The sequence below is a fragment of the Pleurodeles waltl genome, chromosome 3_1, assembly GCF_031143425.1.
Source record: "Pleurodeles waltl isolate 20211129_DDA chromosome 3_1, aPleWal1.hap1.20221129, whole genome shotgun sequence".
In the NCBI taxonomy this organism is placed as follows: domain Eukaryota; kingdom Metazoa; phylum Chordata; class Amphibia; order Caudata; family Salamandridae; genus Pleurodeles; species Pleurodeles waltl.
The window spans coordinates 710,175,714-710,200,740 of record NC_090440.1 but is presented as its reverse complement, the minus strand read 5'-3'; the positions used below and the strand labels follow the sequence as shown (position 1 = coordinate 710,200,740).

Here is a 25,027-nt window from a genome sequence, read left to right as displayed (position 1 = left end):
TTGATGGTGTTGGGGGGGGGGATGTGGTAGAAAAGTAGCGGTCATCCTTGCCCTGTAATTAAAGTTTGGGTTCTGCATGATAACCTTACTGTTGTGTGGTGGTGGAGAAGGCGTAGGTTACAAGTGCTTGAGAGCTAGTGTTGGTATGGACAAGGTAGGATCCCCATTAACCCTCCCCAGCGCGGCCCAATGTGATTGATGTAATGAGATCAAGTAAAGCATTTTCGGTGCACAGTTTAAATGTTATTTTATTTCACACAAAATGTACAAGTAACAGGTGAGATTTCATTCTAGGATTTCAAGTCTGCACTGTGGGATGGAAATAGCAGAGAGAGTAATATTGCTGTTCTTTTAATTGTGTCCCTTTTCTATCCTAATACCAGCAATTCAACTATATATACCTCAGACATGGGGCTGTTGGCGCTTGAAATGGAAAAGTACAGTTGTCTACAGTTTGAGAGGACTTCAGTGGTGCCATGCCACGAAACGCGTTGGAAGTGTATTGAGAGTTCACGGCCTTTAAATGCTTGCACCAATGCTGTTTCATATATTGCAATAGAGGCCTACTGAGTGAATGCACAGCTTTATGGTGCCTGCTGCCGGCCCGGCCAGAAGTTCTCGCTCCAAGTTTACACGTGTTGTCCAGTTTCTGTCTACTTCCAGCTGCATGCCTGGGCAGAGCTCCTTGTGCCTCAGGGTGGCCTCATCTCCCACAATGTATGTCCAGCAGGCTAGCAAAGATCTTCCTCCCCGGGGAAAGAATAACTCTCAGCCCCAACATTGTTAATATTCCCTCTCTGCATCGTTGACCATCAAGATAGCCGCATGCCTTTCCAAAGTGTGAGCGCTCCTACCTCTCTATGTATGGTAAGAATGTGTGCCAGTGCCTCCCACAGCCTGCGAGCATGGCTCCACCTGATACACAAACTGCAAACATGGCTCCATACCAACTGTGATCGTAGCTCTTCCATTTTGTAAACTAAGTACAGCTACACTTTTCTATAAATTGTGAGCATAGCCCTACCTATTCCAGAATATAACCACTTTGCCACCCCTCCACAATCTGTAAATAGTGCCCCACTGCTCCCTCAACTGTGAGAATGGATCTGTCCATTCCACAAACCTTCACATAAACTGTGACCATGGTTCTGCCCATTATGCATGTTGAGTGTAGAATCACTGTTCCATCAACTGTGAGCATGCCTCTTCCCGTCCCGCAGACTCGGTGAAGCCCCACCGGTTCCTGAACGTTGAGCATAGCTGCATCCTAACAAAAACTGTGTGCTGTCTCCACACCTTGCCTGAGTTACATGCATGGCTCCGCTCTTTCCCTTGACTGATAGTAATGGCCCCACTGTGCCATAAAATATGAACAAGGCTGCACACTCCATGCACTATGATAGGAGTACCATCTGACCATAAACAGGGCATGGCTTCATGTGTTTCCGGACTGTAACCAGGGTGCTCCCACTTGAACTGTGATAAGGATGATGGCTCTTCCTCCTTCGGAACACTGATAAGGATTCTGCGCCTTCTGGAACTGTGTAAGGAGGACATTCGCCTTTCTGAACTATGATATAGATGGCTCTTGCACTTTCACAAACGAGGTGGTTCTTGGCTCTGTATTCTCTGTGGTCAGCAGCATGGGCTGCCCAGACTCCCAGGTTACTGGGATGCGCCCTTAATGATCAATATTCCTCCTCTTTGACAAGCATGACAAGATTCTCTCCAATGATAAGTAGGATGGACCTCAACCCACGACTCGCAGAAGTGACCATTCCTTGCAGATCAACCAGATAACCTTCCGTAATGTGCAAGATGGGCCGTCTTTCCTTCTGTGATGAGCAGGATTAGTGCCTCTGCTCTACACAAAAAGTGCTATGCCTCCATTATAGTAAGTACATTGTCCCTCCCTTAAGTGAAAAGCAGGATGCCCCTCCCTCCCATTTGTGTGTAGGATGAGCATGGTTCTTGGCACACCATAGGCAGAATTGCATCCTAGTATTTTCCAGTGACGATGTCCACCAAAATCCCAGGCCAGCCCTTTTGTGCCATGTGAAAAATGTATCTACAATTGCCTTTTAGTACGAAAGTTACAACATCATTTTTTTCTGCCCAAAGAGCATCACAGCCATGCCAAGAACAACACTGTCTTCCCAGTCCTTCATTACTTTCACCCACTTCTACTCTGTGGCACACTGCTATGCCATTTTTGTACCACGCAGCAGACCGTCGTGTTTTTTCTCCTTGTATTTTATGCCTCATTTGTCATTCACCGTATGGCCTGCAGCTTTCCCCCATGCCTTTCATTTGCTATGTGTTTACCCTAAATTCTGTTGTGCATTTGGCCCACTATCTTTTGGACCACTAAGCCATTCACAAATTAGGAATTTAGAGGGCCGCTTACCATCAACAAATTCGATCCATTAAAGGATCCAACTTCTGATGAAATGACCTCTGACCTTTCAGAGCTTGGGAATCCCCTGGCATGTCAAAGGTAAACATGGTATTGCTGGGAATAATCCCATCTGCCCCCGGTAATGGAAAGAAAGCAATAACTTTAACTGAAGGGCATAAAAAGCCTGTTTGTGCTGAAGTTGAACAATATATTTCTCTAAATGTTTGTTTTCTGTACAAAATGACAATAGTCTCGCGATTCTTCACATGGTCTTGCTGAAGTCCGCCCTCGGGGTGTGGGGCTCACTGCAGGAGGGCGCGGATCTGCTTGGAGGTGCTGTCATCATTGAGGTGTCTGGTGGTGTACCTGGAAGCGGAACAGGCGCAGTCAGTTTAGGAAAGTAAGCATGAGCAAACAGTGGGGCTTGGAGCATCATAGCAGGTGACCTAGTGTGGACACATGGCCTCAGGGGTGGGGTGACTTCTAACTGAAAACCGTGCCAGGAAAGGCACTGTGACTAAACATAGGACAGCTGGTGTCCAGGATATCATACCTAATCTGTTGCGTACTCATACTAATAGTACATAATGTTAGAGGCAGTTTGACCTCATACTGAGCATCGGTGTTGGTCTGGTTAACCTGAGAGTGGACACATAATTTCAAGGGGGTAGGCGTGACCTCTTACACGGGGCAGATAGTGTATGGGAGAGTCTGATGTCATATCGAGGACAAGTACTGTCAAGCGTGTCAGGGGCAGCCTGAGTTCGCACTGAGAATGGAGCATGACCCGGGGAAATCTGACCTCTTATTGAGGAGAAAGGAGAAGGCTAGTCTCATACCGAGGACCAGTAGCAGTGGTGGGGGTGGTGGAGTCTGCCTTCACACAGAGGGCAGATAGTGTATGAAGTCATACTGAGGAGAGTTGAAGCGGGGCATCGCTCTGACCTCATATTGAGGGCAGATAGGGTCAACAAACAATCTGACCTCACCCTGAGGGGCGGTGGTGTCAGATGGCAGCCTGACCTCACATAGAGGTCAGATAGTGTCAAGGAAGTTTGACTTCTTACTTAGGACAGATAGTGTCAGCCTAAGTCTAAACTCGTGCTGAAGTTGATCTATGCACTTGACTCTCAGGTATTCAGTTCCCATCTCCGATCAAAATAAAAGCACAACATATTAATTTAATTAATAATATTCTTATAATGATTGTGCTACAGACTTCACACTCAAAGTAAAATTACCATTGTTTACTCAGCCTACCACTTAGCAGAACCCACAATGAGACGTAACCCTTGTTCGGAATTATGTAGTGTTTTTACAGAGGTGTCTTTGAGATAATCACCAATCGGGATAATTCTTATTGCTAATGGCCACTGTTTTACTCTTCTAACTGCAGACTCCTTACCTTAGAATATTCCCCAGGCGCCAGACTGGATTTGGCAGTTTTTTTGTTGCAGTGCTCCTGTATGCCACGAGGTGGTATTGTGTGGTTCCATGTTGGCTCAGTACCACCCCAGATGTGTTGGAGCAGAGCCTTATTTAAGCGCCACCTGTGTGCGCTGATGTCTGTTCCTTTCTTTTTGCGCCTTTCGATTCGATCCGAAGCTCTGATCCTGAATTGTCACAATGTGCCCTGGGAACGATGTTCCCACTGAAAATGACAGAATTCAAGCAGTCCTGCAATTGCATAAAGATGTCTGGCACAGATCCACACAAGTTTTGAATTTGGTGCCTGGGCCTTGTACACAGATCAAATACATGTGATATGCCGCCCTCTTAAAAATGAAGGCGATTTGAGACCGGTAGGTGAAACTGTATATCACCAAACACAAAAATAAGTCACGGCTTTTGTGTCAGCCAGTCTTCAACATACAGTCCTTGAGCCTTATTCCTGTGTTCCACTCAAAGTCCTCTGGCAAGCCCAAGTCCAAACACAAGTATAAAAAAGCAAAGTAGGACTCAATCCCATACCACCACTTCGACCACAAGGAAGACAACATGAGGGTGTCAAGATGTGAGTTGCAGTCGGTTGAGGTCGCTGGCCACTGAGCCAATTCCTTAAATTATTCCTGATGCACCCAAAGTCCCCCTGGCCATCCTTGATCCTGACAACAGATTGAGGCCTTTTAAGAGGTCAAGTTGCAAATATTAAGTGTGCTTTAGGTCCCTCTGGCGGGCCTTTGGGGCCCATGGAACTACAAGGTCCTCCAGTTACTGCCGGCAGGTCCCTTGGCTGGTTCTGTCTGTCTACTTCACACCCATTACTGGGCATGTACTGACTGCTACTGTGGCCTCAAGATCCTCACAGGTTCCTGCCACTGGTACCAAAAGATGATCCTATGCCAGTGCCCTGGTCATAGCCTGAACAGATGTTTGTCTGATTCGACCACTGTCATGCTACGAAATTACAAAAGGAAAGCCACTTGTCATGCAGCATGACTCTAGCCCTGTGCACCTACTTTGTCACAGTTATCAGCAGAGGCTCCATTATCTTTTATGTTCTGATTCTGACCCTGTGCCAGGACAGGGTGCACTGCAGGATGTTGATGCTCCATGGTGAGGGTGGATGTCTTACTTCCTCCTCGTTACACTGATGATGCCATATACCTAGGTTTGAACTATGCCAGAGGCCTTGACTCTTCCCCTGAGATAAAGCTTGACTTGCCCCATTGGCCACCAGTGAAGGACAATACCCCATTCACAATGGTGGTGGCTCGACTGGCAGCCAAAGTGCTAGTTGCAGCTGCCCTCCATTGAGACTAAAATATGTTTTACCAGCAATTCTGCAGCCTGTTCCAGCAACTTCTGAGCCCTTACTTGAGTTCAGTGATGCCCTCATTGCTACTCTGTTTTCTCGATTGAAGCCTTGAACTTGTCCACTTTTGACTAGACAGGAGGGTGGACGTTAGACTGGCAGCTGATGATCGGGATTTCTCACTAAGCACCCTATTTCGGACATAATTATCATAGAGGCCTCAGCCAGTGAAGTGAGTCCTAATTCATTTTCCACCACCTCTCCGGATAGAAAATACAAAAGGATTGAAGCCTTTGGCAAACATGTGTTTTCTTCAGCAAGTATGGCACTGCAGTTTGTAAAAACGGTCTGTATGTTGGGCTGATGCACTCATGCGTCTTGGGACATTGCCAGAAACATCTTGCTGGCAGTCCCAAATGATCTAAGAACCTCTTTGGTCCAAATGATCCATGATGAGCAAGACACAGCTAAATATGTTCTCTGAGCAGTTTGTGTACAACCGATTGCCTTTGCAGGGTAGTTGGTACCAGTGTGGTCCTTCATCACCATGCCTGGACGAGGTCCACTGGGTTCTCCAGCAATGAGCAGTCTTCGCTGGTGGACATGCCATTTGGATGGGTCCTGCATCTTCATTTAAAGGGCTTACTGCTTTGTAACACTTTAAAGATAGTAGAGTGACAGCAAATTCCTTGGGGCTATTGGCTCATGACAAAAAAAAAAGTCTACCAGTTTTAGAAATTTAGGGAAATGCCAGTGGTCTGGTGTGTAAACCGAGCCAGCCATTCTAACGCAGGTTCCAACAGACAGCCCAGTCCTTTTGGGGCTGCGGATGCTGATCCTGCAGGAAAAATGCAAGTGAGGAGGCTCACCAGTGTTTCAACTCTTCTTCCCATGCTACAGCAACCAACGCATCGCATTAGTTTGTCTTCAGCCACTAATGCCCACCCAGTGGAAGGAAGGATTCAGCGCTTACTTTTTGGTTGGTAATCCGTCACATCTGGAAATGGGTTTTGCAAGTCATTCAAAATGGTTATTCACTGTGGGCCAGGCATGTGTTCAGTTTACTGTGCTCCCCTTTGGCCTCACCAGTGCCCCTCAGATGTTCACAAAAGTGGTGGCCACTTCCCATCTTTGAACGTTGGGCGTGGTTGTATAACTCTACCTTGACGACTGGCTTCTGAATGCGGGCTCACCATAGTTGGTCGTGGACCACTTCAGGATTCCAGCAGGTCTGTTAACATTGTTGGGTTTCAGCATAAATGTGTCGAAGTCCCACCTAATTCCCTCTCAGAGACTTCCATTTAGGGGTTGAAGGCTTTCCCTCCACAGCAGCGAGCTGGAGCTGTGTTCTCGATGTTTCAGGTTTGCTCCTTGGTCCTGGTTAGGGTGGTTCTGGGGCTTCCCAGTCTCTTAGCCTTGTCAACCATGCCAGGTGGCACGTGGGCTCTACAGTGGATCTTGGAAGACCCAGTAGGTTCACCTTCCCGACAAAATCCAGATCTTGGAAGTAAAAGCTCAAGATCTGCAGTGGTGGCTGACCAACTGCACTTTGTTCTGCAGCAGGCCACTCTCCCTTCCCCACCTGGAGCTGACAGTGGGCCAGGTTTTGGGAGGGCGGGTCACCTGGGGAAGATGGCAAAGAGTAATCTGGTCTCCAGTGTGGAGCTGGTTTCACATCAATTATCTGTCATTGAGGACCATTTGTCTGGGTTTGAAGATTGAGTTGCCACAAATGACTGCTTTTAATTTACCATCTAAAGTGTTGGATACTCTGCTTGTAGCTAGGTGCCGCTCCACAAAATCCATTTATTCTGGGTGCTGGGACTAGTTTGTAACATGATGCCATGCCCAGAATACAGATCCCTTAAAGGCAAAGCTGTCAGATGTCCTTTTATTTGTTTTGTCCTTAATCCAGCAGGGCCTTGCAGTGGGCACTGTAAAAGGGTACCAACCCATTTGGCTTTTCCATTTTTGTCAGACCAGCTGGCCTTGTTCACCTGTTGTGAGAAGATTTCTCAAAGGTTTGACAAAAAGTTAATCCCAAGCTGTTTATGATGCAACAGTAGGACCTTATCTTGATCTTGACATTCCTCACGTGTACGCTCTTTGAGACAATCATAGTTACTCACCTTGAAGACTCTCTCATTTCAGTTACTTCAGCTTGTTGCACTAGTGAACTACAGGCACTTTTTCTCCAGTCTCTATGCCAGATAGATTGGTGCTAAGTATTTGGCGGCCTTCTTACTAAAAGTTGTGACTCCCTTCCATGTTGGGCAGTCAATTTCTACAAGCATTCTTTTGCTCCCATTCATCTCATGAAAGAGGAGAGGCTCTATTGGTTGGTCCCCAAAAGGATTGTAGGCTTTTATAGAGATCGTATAAGGGATTATCAAGTGGATGATTATTTTTTGGGAGGTTATCTGGAGCAAAGAAATGGGAGTCTTTGCTAAAGAGAACATTTCTGAGGTGCATCAAGGTCTGCTACAGACAGTCCAAAAAGCATCTGCCTGGAACCTAGTCCACCAGGGCTATGGCTCCTACTCCTGCTTTGGTGTGAAGCACTACTGCCTTCGCAGCCAGGTCCAGTGGGAAGGATAATAACCTACCCCGTTCTGCAAGATGGTTTTGTCTGAGTCCATGCCACACCTCATGGGAGTACCGCTTTGTTATGCCTTTGAAGGTGAGGAATCTGCAGTTAGAAGTACCCATCAGGAGAACAAATTTCTTGCCTATGGATGTACTCTTTCTGGTGGATACTCTAACTGCAGATTTCTCTCTGCCCTCCCACCTCCCCATTCTATGGAGTTGCCTCTTTTTCATATCTGGAAAGGTACCAACTTATTATTTAGCAAACTGTTACCAACAATTATTCACGCTCAGTGTCTGAGGGTGCAAAAAAGATAAGAAAATCAGGACAGAGCCTAGTAGTGTGCTTATATACTACTTCTTTCTGTCACTTCTGGGGCAGTATGCAGCCAACATGGCGCTGCATGACACTGCCTAGTGGCAGGAGGGAGTACTGCCTCAAAAAAATCTCCAAATCCAATCTGGCGCCTGTGGAATATACTAAGATGAGGACTCTGTGGTGAGAGTATCCACAGGAAAATAGAGCATTACCGAAGTGAAGTAACTTGTTAGTCTCATTGCAAATATCTGTGGGTGACACGCGTGATAACAAACATGAGTGAATGGTTACAAATGTGTAGCATTACTGAGTAGTATTTGCATTTTTATAAGAATATAATATGTATTTGACAGTATGATGGATATGATAATTATTTATGTTCTGTCTAAAATAGTCTTTCATTACATATTTGGCATAAATCCAGGAATATTCTGGGGATCATGGGGATGAACAGTGGCTGTCAGGATTTAAGGCATTAAGTGGGATTCACATGGCATGGCCATGGCATGGGGGAAGCACTGGGGGAGTCATGCAGTAGTGGGTTGGGGTGGGGGTCATCAAGTAGACTTGCAGTAGAGGAAAGTTGTTGAATGCAGGTAAGGTCAATAGGTGTAGGATTGTAATGCTTATGACATGGTAGAGTGGCGAATCACGTTTTGAAATAGGTTAATGTTGGAGCTGGGGGCAGGAGTTCACAGAGCGGCAGTGATGAGTGTGCTAAGCCGTATCCCTGGGATGGGCAGTCGGGGTGCGGGGTGTCACATAGTAAGGGTCTCACTGTAGGGTATTAAAAGAAAAGCCCGCTGAAGGACAGTGATCTTACCTTAGAGCATTAAGAAGCCCGTCTGTGCTGTTTGAAGGTTGATCTTTCAAAACTTTGATACAGCCTTTCATCTAAAAGAGAAATAGACAAGTTAGGTTTGAAGTCGTTGACTGGTTTACTTTAGAGTGCAGTGAATGTCCTCATTCCTTTTTTTTTTTATGCAGTGTCTTTTTTTCTCTCTCCGTGGCCCTCTTCCCACCAGGTCTGGATAAGTGAATCCCGGGGTGTGCAGAGTAGCTGAGGATATGTAACTTCAGCCAAGATGGTCATTGGCACACCTAGAAGTCTTACAGTACCCATGGTATGCATGCATGTGCACCGGCCAGCCGGGGAGGCACCAGGGTGTGACAATGGAGAAGGGGAAGTACCAGATTAAAGTGCTCTTTTCTGTGCCCAGAATGATGCCTTTAGGACGTGCACCTGGGCCATGTCGCTCTCTTGCTGATGACTTCCGTGCCACCTTCTCTTCTATTTGTGTTTAGTTACAATATTTGATTTACTCTAAAGATGTGTGCAAATGAATCTAACACTAACGTGGTTATAATGGCTGCAACCTTTATTCTTTGTAAGTGAAGCAAGGACAGTACAAAGCCAGATAGTCTCTATTTTAATGAGGGTATTGGTCAGTAGGGTTGTTGTCTTCGAGAGGCTGCTCTAATTTATGGCTAAGAGAGGGCTTTTTGGGATAAGTAGTTGTTGCATTGAGGAAACAGGCAGCATCTGAATTCTGTAATGGAGAAGCCACTAGACTACGGATACATATGAATATCTGCCAGTATATTCTAGGTCAAAGACTGGAAATCTAATGGTGTGGAAGGGCGAGAGGAGAAAGTCCAAGATGTGGACACTGCACACTTTGTATCCAGCAAGTGATAGGAAGGAAACCTCTCAGAGGCTCACTGCTAGACACTTGAGAGGGAGTGGTCATCAACATAGAGAACCACTGCAAATAGCTGGAAAAGCTGGCGGGCACCAGAAGCAGCCGGGCATCCTCTTATAATGTGGGAATTAATGATCGGTGTTGGTCTTTTCTGGCCTGGAGCTGAGGATTGGGTTCTGAGCCTATGCTAAGGCTAAGACAGGCTCAGAGAACGGACCCCTAGAGCTAAGAGGTCACAAGAGCCCCAGATCCAGTCAGGTGAGGAGAGTATACCCTCAGATGCTCCCACCCACAAATTAGAGCTCACCTATGAAGAGAAGCCATTGTCTTCTGCCCAGGAGATAGTTTATTCCCTGCTTTACATTGACACCGTCCCCAGGGTGGGCAGAGTTACTTTAGTGGGACACCACGAATGATAATATCTCCAACAGCATTGACGAGGTGGGAGAAGGTAGGTCCTCTGGTCTCACGTCTACAGCTGGATTCTTTTAAGGGTCTGCACTATTTTCAGCTACAGCCTGTGCTGCACCGACGCAGCTTTGTTCAGTGTCAACAGGAAGACAGAAACGTCCACTCGTTGAATGTCACATTGAAGGATAGACATTTGGCTGCCCAGTTTGAAGAAAGACAGCTTTTTTTTTACAAAGAGAGAAATGAGAGCGATATCTTCACGAAGTGACCTGCACATGAAGTGGACCAGAGAGTAAAAATAGAAGTAAATCAAGTAAGGAAGATCCTGGGCAGAGGGCTACTACAAACGCGGGCCAGCTGCAAACAAAATAGCTAGGAATAGCTGTTCGACATTGTGAAAGCCTGTTTGTACCGTCCTCAGATGGACCAACATCCTTAACTTTGCTGCTCGCCGAAAAAAGGACTGTATGTCGTATTTGATTCAGTGACTGAAAAATATCCCTGCTACTAAGGCCGCTTTCTTGAAACTTTGTATTACAAAGATGATCATTTTACAGTTTAGTGAAGGTAGTCGTATAATAATAGCTTTTACATGCTGCTTCACACCACACTCATTACCTTTCTAAGCACTGAAAATAATCGATGTGACTATTACCCAGTTTATGGTAGTCAAATTACCGACCTTAGAAGTATGAAATGCTGAATCTACCTTGCTGGGATTCCAACTCCTGACCTTGAGTTCACGACATATCTCAGCGGCAAGCGGTGAATTTACGAATCCACCCTGGTGGCTTCATATAGATGACATAGCTTACTTAGCTTACTTAAGAAAGGCGCCTTACAGTAGGATTGAAGTGCTGTCAATGCATCTTTTCCCATGGTAGTGCCAAGAAGGGATAAAATGGAGGGTGGCGAAAGCATTTTATGACTATGGCATATAGGAAAGTAGGCTGAGCTAAAAGGTCAACGTGCACCGAAATTACATATTAGGGTCTCTAAATGGAGCTTAGTTAATCTAGTCTTAGTCCCTTAGTCTTTAAAATAGTAGGAAAGCCCCAGTAAAATGTGTACTTCGGGGGGAAACGAAAGGCTTCTCTTCTGAATAACTTCAAAACTAAAGTATTGCAGATGAAATTCTTTACAAAAGCCCTCTCAAACAATCACGAGCCCACTCCAGGTTTATATATTGTAAAAGGCTTCACTAGCCTTTACAACCCCTCTGTCACCGTTAACAGTCTTACCAAAATCACTTCAATACTTTTCCAGTTTATTGTCCTGCCTGAGCACAATCATCCATCAGCACATTCATTTTTTTGTATGACAGCTGCGTATTCTTTAGTCAGTAACGTTTTATGTAATTTTGGCTTGTAGTGGAACAATATTGGAAAAAGTGGCTGATATATTATGTAGTAACTTAGCTTTATTCTTTGGTGTGACTGCGGGTGACAAAGAGGACACTAAGGCCCTCATTACAAGTGTGGCGGTATTAAGACTGCCACACTCGCGGTGGCAGTCTTACTGCCGCAGAACCAGTGGTAAAGTCCGGCGCATTACGAGTCTGGCGGTTTGCCTGAAGCCAAACCGCCACAGCGCTGCCAGAAGCACCAGGGTGGTCGGACCACTGGGCCAGAGGTGAGCACCTCCGGCTCGGTGGCAGCCATAAGACTGTCGGCGATATTACAGGTCACCCCACCACGAAAACCATGGCAGTAATGCACCCAGCCACAGGGATCCCCATTTCTGTCACCGGCACCCCCCCACACACCTGCAAACACCCCTCCACCCATCCACACACTTGCAGACACACACCCCCACACTTACAGACACCCCTCAACCGCATGCATACTTCCAGACACCCCCACTCACTTGCACACAAACACATGCACCCCACACATCCACACACCTGCAAACACCCCCACTCATTCACACACTCCCACACTTGCAGACACACCCCCCCCAACTGCACCCATACACCCCCACTCGCACACAGACATGCATCCCACACGTCCACACACCTTCATACATGCAGCCCTGCTCATCAACACTCCTGCACGCACCCTAACTCACCAACACACTCCCTAATATACACCACCACTCACCAACACACTCCCTGACATACACCCCTACTCGCACACACCCACACAAACACCCCTGCTCGCAAGCATCACAACACACACACACACACACACCTACTTACTCGGACCCCTCAACCCTCCACCCCTCTGCTTCCTTTCAGACACACCCCCTCCATGCACACATACATGCACACATGCACTCACGCAAACCCATACACGCACACACACCCCCTGCCCCCCCCCCCCCCCCCCTTTGGACGGTCCACCTACCCATCTGGGTGAAGTGGTTGTCTGGGAGGGGATGGATGTCCGCATTTCCAGCGCCGCACCACTGTGCTAGGACCGCCGTGCCGTATTACGTCTTGTAATATGGCAGACGGAGTCCTTTTGGCATGGCGGTGCTGGCAGTGGAACCGCCTATCACCCACCATTGGTCAGGCCGACGGTGTCAGATTTCTGCCCTTAAATGGGCGCAAATCTCATGGTGAGTCATAATAAGGCAGTCTTCTGGCGCCTGCGACAACTGTGGTCTTGCAAAAAGACCACCAAAGCTGTAATGAGGGCCAAAGTCTTAGATTTTCTATAAGCCAGACAAGTAGGTCTGGGTTACAAATAAAATAACTTCTTCAGTCACTGGTGTGTTTAGGCACTTGATAAGGCACCCAAAGTGCATTCTGTCACTCATCCTTGTACTCATGCATCCACTCATTTAGCTACTGATTAATTATTTCATTGGCCCACTTACCAAACCACAATAAAACACACACAAACCCAACAAGCACATGCAGAATAAATTAAAAGATTTAGGGCCAGATGTAGCAAAGGTTTTTCCAAATTCTGTGTCTATGGGAAAAAGTGTTCGTACATATGGCCCTAAGAGTAGGAAAAAGAAAACATATTCTGTCTGAACATGACGGGCAAAAGCTTACAATAAAGAAATAAAATTACGCATAGCAGTGGACATTGATCTTGCAGCAGTGTTGTACATGGTGCACTGTTTACAAATTTCAGTATGGTTACAACACTTAGAAGCAACATGTTAGACATCTTTGATCAGTAATACAATGACACGAAATGTACAGTATCACTCTGAACATTGCACTGGGCAGCTGCCTTTGGTATTGTGCATAGTATACCACTGTTGTGCTCGTCCCAGATGGCCAACATAAAACTGATGAACAACTTGAAACAGTAAAACAATGATTCACCTTGGACAATGTTTTTTCCAAGTTGGCCACTCGGTTGGGATGCAGTGCCTTTTCAGGTTAAAAAGCTGCAAGCATACTAGTAGCAGTGTCTGGGGAGATGCAGGACACTAAAAACACAAAGGAGTTAGAAATAAATAAAAGGGGACCTAAAAAGGAGAAAATGGAAAACTAAAGTACTGGCTCTCCAAATCTGGTGCCGAAGTTCACTCATTTTCAGATGGATGTGCACATGTGATCAGGCAAAACACCACATTCACAGGGCAATAAATCCAAAGGGTGACATTGCCCTGTCCCTTGCCCTGTGGTGCTTGCTGTCATAGACAGAAACAATGCGAATGACGGAATTACAGACTATTGGTAGAATAGCGTTGATTGTAAGAACATTTTTATTGATCTTCATCATAGCAGGCATTGCTCTCACCAAACCATCACATCCAATACAAAGGTTTCCCTGTAGGCCCACTTTACAACTTAGATCCCCAGATGCCACACCTGGCATGGTTATTATAACGCTATTCAGCCATGACTTTCCAGACCATAGTAGGCCCACCATTTGCCTCAAATGCTGTCATTTTTGTCTCCTCCAACTTTGTGCACCAGTCCATACTCTTTCTCCGGACCTCCAGAGGGGGTGCGGTGGAGGACCTCCAGGGTTAAGCATTGTCTCTTTTAGCTAACATCGTCCCTATCCTCACCAGTATCCTATCCCCTTAGCTCCCCCCCCCCCCATCCTCAAGGATGCCAAGTATTGCCAGCCTAGGGTTTGGCTCAAAATGCTGGTCCACCACTTCAGACAGTGTGGAGAGGACCCTTATCCAGTATTGCTGTATAACTGAGCATCCCATAGTAAATGGTAGAAGTCCCCACTGGCCCCGGGTAGCATTAGCATGCTGGTGAAGGGCTCAGCCAGGCCCTCCAGAGGCTATAGAGTTTGAGATATGCGTAATGTAAATAATTAAACTGGATGAGGTGTAGGGGCCATGCAGGCAATCCCGGCAGTCGGCATCATCCAGTGCACCCACCATCCCCTCCCAGCGCCCCCTCAGGACCTCCAATTGGACCGGTGTGTGTGACCATGGCCTTTAAATTTGTGAGATCCCTCCTTTCCTCAGTGGACTCAACAGCACCGGGGTCTCGAGCGGGCTATACTCTGGAACATCCCCAAGGATATCCCAATATGAGGAGAGAGCAAACCTCAGCAGCATGTAACGGAAAGACTGAGATTTGTGCACGTGAAACTCAAGAATAGGGCTTATTAAAAAGGCACAGGTGTATGTTTTTTAAGGACATTATTTTTTTGTAAGAGCCTGGCAGAAAACTAGACCTCCTAAAAGCGTCTAATATTGTTATTAAATGTGCAAGTGTCCAGGGTGCATCAGAGGGCAACCAACTTCAAAACTATTGAGTACAAATGTAATCTATGCATTAAAATACCTCTCTGCGGGCTGTAACACTGTCAATAACAATCCACCCTTGAAGGCCTTTTGGCTTTAACATATGCTTTTAGTAATAAATAGGTCAGGTCTAATTACTTTGTTTTAACTTTTCACTATAAGCAGATCAGACCAATGGCATCTGATCTAGCGTTTCCTGGTGAACCAATGAAGCCTAAAGCATTTAAAATTAGCTTCACTCCATAACTAATTCAGACTTGCTCTACTGAGCATAAACTTTTTTTAAAGCCACCCATCTGGCAAACAGTCATAAAATAAAAAATATACACATTTACAGTATGCAAAACGATATACAGCCACTCTTATGGGGGGGTCTAACAAGGATGCTAACTGTGCAGATATACTCCCGTAGTTTTCAGAGGGATAACAGACACTAAACCCCTTGCATACTACAATAATCAATGATAATTCTTCTAACAAAATACCTGCCTACAGGCTTTAACACCGCGCTATAAAAGTCCACTTTCAAAGGCTATTGGCTTTATCATAGGCTTTTCTCAATACAAAGCCCAGTCTACTACCTTTGTTATAACTTTTCATAATCAACAAATGAGACCTATTGCAGCTGGCAGAACATTTGCCAATAAATGAATCAGACCTAAAGCATTTACTGTTAGCTTGTCACCATAACAAACTCAGACCTAGTGTGTTTAAACATATGCATCTCCACAAGGTTATCATCATTTGGCAAAAAAAATGAAAATGTACAAAATTACAGTTTGGAAAACAATATATAAGCCCTTCTATGTGGTCCTATCAGAAATTAGGACAGGGAATGTTTTCTATCACCAGGGATTGTCAGAGGAATCAGCACCAAAAATCCCTGTGTATTTCTGTAATCTTTGTGTTTCCATACAGCAAAATACCTCTCTACAAACTTTAAGCCAGGGTAATACCAATCCACCCTTTAAGACCTCCTGGTTTTAATGTATGCTTTTCACAATAAATATGTTAGGGCTACTGCCTTTGTCACTAATTTTCATAATCTGCAGATTATACCTAGGCATCTGACATATTTCACAAGGAGTGAATCAAGCCAAGCGTATGGCCTTTATCATTAAATTGTCATCACCACCAGCTTACACCCACAGTGTTGAGGATAAGCTTTCCCACAAGGCAGTTATCAGGCATACAGTCATACAATTGTAAATATGTCCAAAACTGCCACTGTTAATATAAAATCAAGCCCTCTTTCGAGTATCTTAAAAGGATTATCACAGGGAAAATCTTCTACCCACAGAAGGATTAAGCAATACCCTCCTAACAAGTAGTAAAGCGCCTGTGTTCCCCCCTTTAAACATGGCTATATTGGCATACTGCTGATCGATAAATTTAACTTGCCTGTATGACCTTAGTTTATTGTATTAAAAGTGCACCCAGGGCCTGGATGTTGAATGCCACTTGTGGACTGCAGTACCTTTTATGACATTGAGTATGGTGTCATTGTAAACATTGCTTCTGATAAAGGGTTCTAACCCCAGATTCCTCACCTTTTGAATGCTCCCTCAGGCAGCAGACTAGATCAGGGAACTTTTGAGCAGTACCTGTGCACGCCACCAGGTAGTGCCATGTGGCTCAAAACTGACACCATTCCGCAGTGGAAATGTCATATGAAGCAAATATAGTCCCTTCCACACATTGATGTCAGTACCTTTCTCTCCACACCACTAGACGTAGATCCGGAGCTACCTCTCATCTCCATGGCCCATTTTACCTCAGACTTACACAGTATGTAAAGGGAATATTACCTCCCAAGATGACGGGGGTTAAACCTTGTAAGGACTGTCATAAGCAAATGTCTGTGACAGATCCACTTCAGGTTTTTCTTGGGTCAAGCCACAGCTCTAAAGCCTGCAAGAATTGTGCATCGATAATTCTGAAGGCCATTCATCACCTCAAGGCGAAACTATACATTGCCAAGTATCGAAAGACCTCACGTTGGGAATGCTCCAAGTCCAAAGGTCAGTCTTGATCCGGTTCCCGGTCCAGAAGTCGGTCTGAGGTCGATGGTCTGCTCTACAAATCCCCTGATAAGACGAAAAAACATCAGAAATCCAAGCAGGACCGGGCCCCATCCTGCTAGTCTCATACACCTGAAAGGGCGTAAGGGCTTTACCATGCCTCTCATTCTTGCGCCTAAGGTCTGTCGACATTGGAGCCAACCCCCCTGCTTGTCTGGCACAACCCAAGTTTCTGGGGCCATCTGTGACTCCCAGACTGATCCAACACTTCCATGAGATCATGTTCTGACTCTTTGGATCCCTTCTGATTCCCCGTGGTGCCCCTGTAGGCCCTACGGAGCTGAGAGGCCTTCAGTGTAGGATACTGCAGGTGGGTTCGGCTTCAGCACCAGTTGGAACCTCTGATACTGCTGCCGCATCTATACAGGTACCTTTATCAACTCAACCTCTGGCTGCACGTCGATTCCGAGAATGTCAACACTGATGACGGCTCCATCAACACCGAAGGATGAGGCACATCCTATTCCGCTCAGCGTCAATGGATGCCAGTGGCCTTGACACCCCTCCTGACACTGGCCTAGATTCACCCCAAGCCCTGAAAATGAGGAAAGTGCCTCCTTTGTGATGGACAGGTGGAGGGCAGCCTAAGCTCTCAACCTCCAGCTCCCCACCTTGGAGGTCAAGACCAATCTTTTAACCAAAGTCCTGCAGTTACGCAAACCAATACTGAACCATGTTTGCTCTTTAATGGGGCCTTACCTACACCCTCTTCAGAGCCAGGGACAAACATTGCTCTGGTTCCCCTGTGAATCTGGCAATTCACAGGGGGACCAGAGCAATGCGACCCGCTTTTTTTTTACTCCACACCTTTCCCCTTAAAATTTTATGGTGCATGTTCCACCAGTTGAACAAACCAGAATGCCTTTCTAACTACTCCACTGGATAGGGAGCCTAAGAAAGTGAAGACATTTGGGAAGAGAGTAATTTGGCTCATCAGTTAGTCAATGGCAGTTGTTTTTCTGGCTGCTATTCCCATGCTTTCTGGGATTCTGTTGCTCAAATCCTCCAAGGTGCCCCGGAAGACCTTCATCCTGTTGTACCCAGGCCGTACAGAATGGCTGTGAAGCCGCTAAGTTTACCACCCATTAGCTATCTGTGCTGGGTTCCAACTAATACAACTGAAGCTGTCCCTTCGGGCCTGTTATACCTGTTTGAGACTGCTCCAAATGGGCAAGACATAATGAGACAGGTGTCTGAGAAGCTGTAGACCGAGTGGAATCCTCCTCCACACAATTTGGGAAAGTCCCCTCCTTTGAAAGTATTGGCAGGGAGTTGGTAGGTGGCTCTTGGAGGTTCTAGACTATGATCAAACTATACACCCCCCGCTGATACTTCAGGGTGTATGGAGCGACCAGTCCCTAGACAGGTACACCCTGCTCTTTTGCAACACCACTCTAATCGTGGCTAAACAGGGTGCCATCAGAATGTGGGAGATTAGCGACGTCCTGAGGCAGAAGAGGTGGGAGGCTAACATTTACTGGTGTATGCACTTTGAAAAAAATGGTAAACAAAGCTTGTGGATGTATTAAGAAATTCAACAAGGTGTGGGGACCCTGGAGACAGGCCATACTTGATATGTCCTGAGGGAGAGAGGAGGACAGAGACACAGGGTGAGTCCAGATAGCATCTGAACTCAGTAGTCAGCAATATAGGATTTTATCTGCAATGGTCATGGGGTGTCTATCCACTAGACTGAGTTTAATGTATTACTTTTGGTGCCTCACATGAGTGATTCAGAATGTACAACCACAAAAAAGAAGCTTCAAGTTTTTTCTACACTTTTTGTGGTATGTTGGCCCCTTTCCACTCGGCTGTATAAAAATAAAATAAAGAGATTTCAATAAAAAAGTTTACCATCCATTGTGGCCTGGATACGACGGATTCTATTGGATGAGCCACCGGCACTAGCATCTCTGTCTGGTTGAGATCGATGGGTTTTTCGGGTGATGTTCAGTTACTCCTTATGGACATGCCCTTTGATGAGTCTCTCGTATTTGGGGATAGAGCAGAATCTACTCTGTTGTGCTTCTAAGAAAGCAGGGCCACAGTGCTCCTTGGCTTTATCTGCTCTATAATGCTCATTACATCAGTCCTTTTGATCTTTCTGCAGCTCTGGCAAGGGTGCCCCAAACAGATAGCCTCAGCTTCAGCAGAGTTCCCAGCCATTTTTCTGTCTGAAGCCATGGCACACACCAGTCCTGTGATCAGGGTCAATATATCAGTCAGTCACACGCATCCCCAGCCCTCAAAGCCCAAGTTCAGTGAGGTCAAAGAATATTGCCATCTTGGGTTTGCCCTGAAATGTTTCATTTTGGGCCCATGCGCAGTAAGGCAAATAAAAACTACTACAATAGTAGGTAGGTTAAGGCGTGGGAACTTTTACCCCATAGCTTAGGTGGGGTTCAGGAGCCACCCCCTTTTATGCCAGGCATAAATATGGCACCTCCAGGCACCTACATCAGAACCCTTTCTGGACCAGTAGGAGATCAGAAGAGGACTGGATCTGCTGTCTGTAACATGAAAGGGCTGGACCCATTCTCTTATACCCAGGACAAAGAAGTGGACTCTTTAAGATTTAGTTGGCTGACCACCTGTGTGACTACAGGTAGACAGTGCAAGACACCTTTTCCTGGAAGCACCCAGTTGACCAGTGATAACTGGACCTTGACTAGACCCTTGTGTTGGCCTTTGTCGGACAACTCTGGTGTCTTTTAGTGCCTCCCCTGTGGTCCTGGGCTTTAGAATTGTGCTCTGGTGGTTGATTGGGACCTAAAGGGCTACGTCAGAAGATACAATCTTTGATTGAGAGGAATCTAATTGGGGTTCCATCACAGTCAGCCTGAAATTGCACCTAGGTCTTAGTCTACCTCGACCATAGACTATAATTGGAGTGTTGTGGTTTATTTTCTCTTAAATCTTTAAAAACTCATATTTCCACTTCCCCTTATGGGATTTTTTGTCATTTTGGTGTAATTTTTTTTATTACATTTACTCTATTTTCTGGTTTGGTGTCCTGTGATGTTTATTGTTTTGTATTTTTACTTCAATACTGTTGTGGTACCACATACATACTTTATACATTGCCTTACTTAAAGCCTGCCTGCTCTGTGCCAAAGCTACAAGGAGTATGAGCTCAAGCTAATTTAGTGACCTTGAGAGTTCACTCTGGCAAGGGTTGTGATTACTAGTTGAGGTAGGTAATCATCCACCCCATATAATCAACCAATTTCTTGCAGCCTATATTGATCATTGGTTTGTTGCCATAACGAACGCAGTCCTGCTTTACTGGGAATATGCTTTCCTATAAGGCAAAACGTGCACTGCAAACACTGTTTTTCAGTGGGAGCAGACGCCTGCCCGATCAAATTATGTACTCAAGGTAATAAATATGTGGCCAGAGCTAAAACCCCTCTCGTTATAGTGTTTCTTAAAGCTCTTTTTTCTGTTGGTCACAAAAAGTCTGGCAGTAACTGTGCTATCAAGTTACCCCTACAAAAAGGGGCATAATAAACATACCAGTAAGTGATTCAAAATGGAAGAGACCAGGCATATATCCCATGCCATTATAATAGCTGTCATATATAAAATTGGAAAAGTTAAATAATAATTCGCAAAAGTAAGCAGACTAGGCCCAGAGGCACACCTGTACATTACCTAAGGCTGAAAAAATACAAATCTCTAAGGTTAAGCAAAGAGTAGCAAAACCAATATGCCTTACCTTTATAATGCGAGTACTAAGTTATTGTCTTTGCCAATATTTGTTTGTGTACTCATGTTAAATGAGTGAAATTAAAAAACAATAATATACTGGAGGGAAACCAGACATATTTTAAGGTATCTCAAAAGTGAACATTAAATTCAGTATTTTCAAGCTTTATAAATGGCATGGTTTATTACAAGTAAGAAACACAAAACAGTTCAAAATCGTATTGCATGTGATCAGTTAAAAAAAAATAACAAAGAAAACTGCTTGCAGGTACTTAAGACAATAACAGCCATCTGACGAAAAGTCAGAATTTAAAAGAAAATGCTCGTCTTTAGTTTCCACACTTCTGGCAACAGGAACAAATGCTGCAGCTGTTTGGTGTTTTGCACAAGCTGGGGAAGCTCACTCTTCTGCCTGAAACGCAGGCTAAATACAGCAGCCTGTGCCTTCCCCACCGCAGTTAATACCGCCTTTGTGTGCCAAGGCCTGGGCATTAAAGCAGCATGTGAAAGTCAGGAGATAAAGAAAGCCAATTCAGAAATGGCTGATCATTATTCAAACTGTCAAAAACATAGCTGTTGCTGTGCTTTTATAGATGAGCTGGGAGGTGTGCGGAACAGTGTGGGGAGTGCAGGGGGCAGGGATGTGAGCGGGGAAGCACGCCCTAGGGGCGGGCAGAGCAAAAAAGCACATGCACTCCTATAGAGATCTCAAAGAAAAAAGTAGTTCCCTGGAAAGATAAAAGACATCCATTCAAAAGGATTGTAAAGTCGCTATGTTCCAGGGCAAAAACAAACAGAAGAGGAGAAAGGAAGCAAGAAGCAAGAAAATGAAATTGACAAGAAATTATAAGCCGTGGGCTGTCCCAAAGCCCTACGTATTACTATTGCACAGCACATGTCTTTGACAACAGATCGCGAAAAGCTGTAGGCAGGGGTCTAAGGAAAAGTAAATACGATGAACACACGTGGCCTGTGAGAGTGAGATGAAAGTGGGACTGTCATTACTGGTCCCATACCTCCTCTTGTCACCTTCGGCTTCCTCGCTCCAAATGTCTGTGTAACCAATTTTGAATTAAGTGTGCCTGTGGCAGCTGGACAAGCCTGAGGCTCAGGTGGGCATGTTTTGCTTATCAGTGTAGCACAAGTGAGGCAGTAAGTTAGCCAGTGGAGGCCAGACCATCTACCTGGGCAACACCAAAAGAGCTAAAAAAGGGTGAAAGAGGAGTCCACGCCTGTGACTGGATGCAGCGAACCTGCCCCCAGTGTGACTGACTTTGGATGTAGCTCGGCTGAAGAGAAATGAATCAGCACAACTCTGGCGATGAAGCAGAGAAACAACTCCACTCTCCTATTTTTCTCAGGTAATTATGTGACAACCTTCATCAAAGTTGTGATGAAGAGATTGTACCAAAATACCGAAGGCTAACACCCTGATGTTCGATTTGGCAGAGATGCTTTAGTATTGTATACTTACTATTCAACACTTACACATCAGACTTCATTTGCATACTCCACTCAGGTCGTGCTGGTCTGTGTAACTCAATTTCTCTCTCATTCAAACTTGAATGAAAAGCTCAAGAAAATGCATGAGATAGGTTGCTTTATGGCGTACTGCTACAGTAAAATAAACATGCACTGGTATCAGTATTAAGTGCTAAATGAAAGCACTCGGGCAAAATATGTGGCATCTCTGCAGGTTGTATATCGGAACAGGAGGTAGTCTGCGTTTACATACAACTCCTTCTACTGTGCAGTACAATCTGGAACAGCATAGCAGTACAAAAAGCCTTTAGGTCTGCTTGGGGCTGCCTAGGCCTGCGAGCCCTGAAAGGGTTGTTGCTCTGCTACACTTCGGCTGATCACCCCACACTGAAAAAGTTGCAAATCTGACAATTTCGAGGAACATTGCCACAGATCTCTTATGGCATTTTGCACATAAATGCTACTGTTCCTCTGTTCCTGGTGCTGCCTTTGCCCCAGCTTAGGCCAGGGGTTGCTGCTGCACCCCTGACAACCCGAAATGACGTTCATGTATTGGTCTCCTAACTCTTAAAGTGTTCCAAATAAAGGAAGCTAAGTGGGTAACTCCAACACCAGTAACATAATTCTTTATAATTTACATACGAAGTTAACAAATCCATGCAGAATCATAATGGTGATCTGTGCTCTCTTTTTTTTTTAGAAATATATTCTCAGAAAGTTCTAAAAGTATCCCAGTGAATTACTAACACACGTTACATATTTTACTGAGAACCTCTTACCTATAAGGATTGAAACGTCAAAATATATATTTGACACGATTTGTGGAAATTAGAATGGCATATAGCTGCTTCAAAAACATTGTTACTTTCACTTTCATTGGTTTGGGTTTTTTAATGTATAACCATATTAGTCTAATGTGTGACAGTGGGCTAGATGTGATGTTGTATTATTATACATATAAGCAAGTCTGCAAATGCTAAAGGTCGAAATAGTTACCATAGAACAAAATATGTAGATGGCTAGTTTAGGACAGTTAAAAACACAAGAAGAGTATGTGGGACATTGGAAAATTCAACCAATGGCAGCCACACATTAGTTATCCAATCAGAAGGAATGTAGATGGGTGCTAAATTAAAAGATTCAAATGTAATTTCTTAGGCCACATCTGAAGATGATCCAAAGAAATGGCCAGGGATAATACAGCCAATCCAAACATTAGTCCATGGAGTGTTTACATTCACAACACCTGGCCTATAATTACAAAGCATAAACTAAAATGCCACTGTGTTAAGTGGACCGGTATCCCAGCTCATAATGGAAGAGCTCTTGGTTTTGTTATCATATGCATTAGAATAACTCCATTTATAAGCAACAAAGATAGAAATAATGTTGTAACAGATGGTAAACAGGACCCTCTCCATACCCAACATCTGAGAAAACATAAAAACAATTTAAGAATATCCTGGAAGAAAGTTAGTGTAGGTATATATACATTCAATAATGGTATAATATCAAATGGTGTCACTGAAGAATACTGTGACTTGGGTGATTTAAGGAACACCAACAATAGACATAAAAACTTAGTAAACGAACAATGATTTGTCCAGCACAGCATCATTGTCTTACAAGGTATAATATACTTGGAACATCTAAAGCTGCATTGACAGTATTGATAAAATGCTTAGAGGTGTCAAAACGATTCTTCAACTTGTATATTCTTATAATTACACTTAAGCTTTAACAGTGATCATTGAAATCGACAATGCACATTTGACTTTAAGTTAAATAAGGAAATGCTATTGCATATTCTGGGCAGACATTAGTTGCTCAAAAACAGAAGGTAAAATTGACACCAAAATCGTATGTAAGAATGTGAAGTGTACTCAATACATTAGCAGATACTATTGAAACTGGCAATTACAATGCAGTTCCGAATTTGTTTTAGGAAACTATGAAGGACGTCGCAGATTGGATGAGGCTCAGCCGCCTAAAGCTGAACTCTGAAAAAACGGAAGTCCTCATCCTCGGCAACACCCCGTCCGCCTGGGACGACTCCTGGTGGCCCACGGCCCTCGGCACCGCACCGACCCACACAGACCACGCCCGCAACCTCGGCTTCATCTTGGACCCTCTCCTCACCATGACCAAGCAAGTCAACGCCGTGTCCTCCGCCTGCTTCCTCACCCTCCGCATGCTCCGCAAGATCTTCCGCTGGATCCCCGCCGACACCAGAAAAACCGTGACCCACGCCCTCATCACGAGCCGCCTGGACTACGGCAACACCCTCTACGCCGGGACCACAGCCAAACTCCAAAATCGCCTGCAACGCATTCAAAACGCCTCGGCCCGCCTTATCCTCGACGTACCCCGCAGCAGCCACATCTCTGCACACCTGAGACACCTGCATTGGCTCCCAGTCAGCAAAAGGATCACCTTCCGACTTCTCACCCACGCACACAAAGCCCTCCACGACAAGGGACCGGAATACCTCAACAGACGCCTCAGCTTCTACGTCCCCACCCGCCTCCTCCGCTCCTCTGGCCTCGCACTTGCTGCTGTCCCTCGCATCCGCCGCTCCACGGCAGGTGGGAGATCTTTCTCCTTCCTGGCGGCCAAGACCTGGAACTCCCTCCCCACCAGCCTCAGGACCACCCAGGACCACTCCGCTTTCCGGAGACTCCTAAAGACCTGGCTGTTCGAGCAGCGATAACCCCCCTTTTTCCCCTAGCGCCTTGAGACCCGCACGGGTGAGTAGCGCGCTTTATAAATGTTAATGATTTGATTTGATCTTAACTAACCTGCATAATTTATAAACTCTGGATTAGAACTATGAGATTCTTAGTGGCATTTGGTGTGGTACAGAATTTGATGTCTGTGTCAGAAGCATAATAAAATAGTATAGACTGC

At 45.2% G+C, this 25,027-nt stretch overlaps 1 protein-coding gene across 7 annotated transcripts in view; it reads right to left on the bottom strand.

Annotated features, from left to right (window-relative positions):
• Positions 1-230: 230 nt before the first annotated feature.
• LOC138284541 (CYFIP-related Rac1 interactor A-like) overlaps positions 231-25,027 on the bottom strand; it is a 121,417-nt gene continuing 96,620 nt past the window's right edge. For all 7 annotated transcript variants that reach the window (XM_069223422.1, XM_069223428.1, XM_069223423.1 and 4 more), the window contains 2 exons: positions 8,882-8,952; positions 231-2,764 (listed from right to left, as the gene is read on the bottom strand). In XM_069223422.1, coding sequence (XP_069079523.1) covers positions 2,701-2,764; positions 8,882-8,952 — 135 coding nt within the window. In that variant the 3' untranslated portion in view covers positions 231-2,700. The remainder of the gene's footprint in view (positions 2,765-8,881; positions 8,953-25,027) is intronic.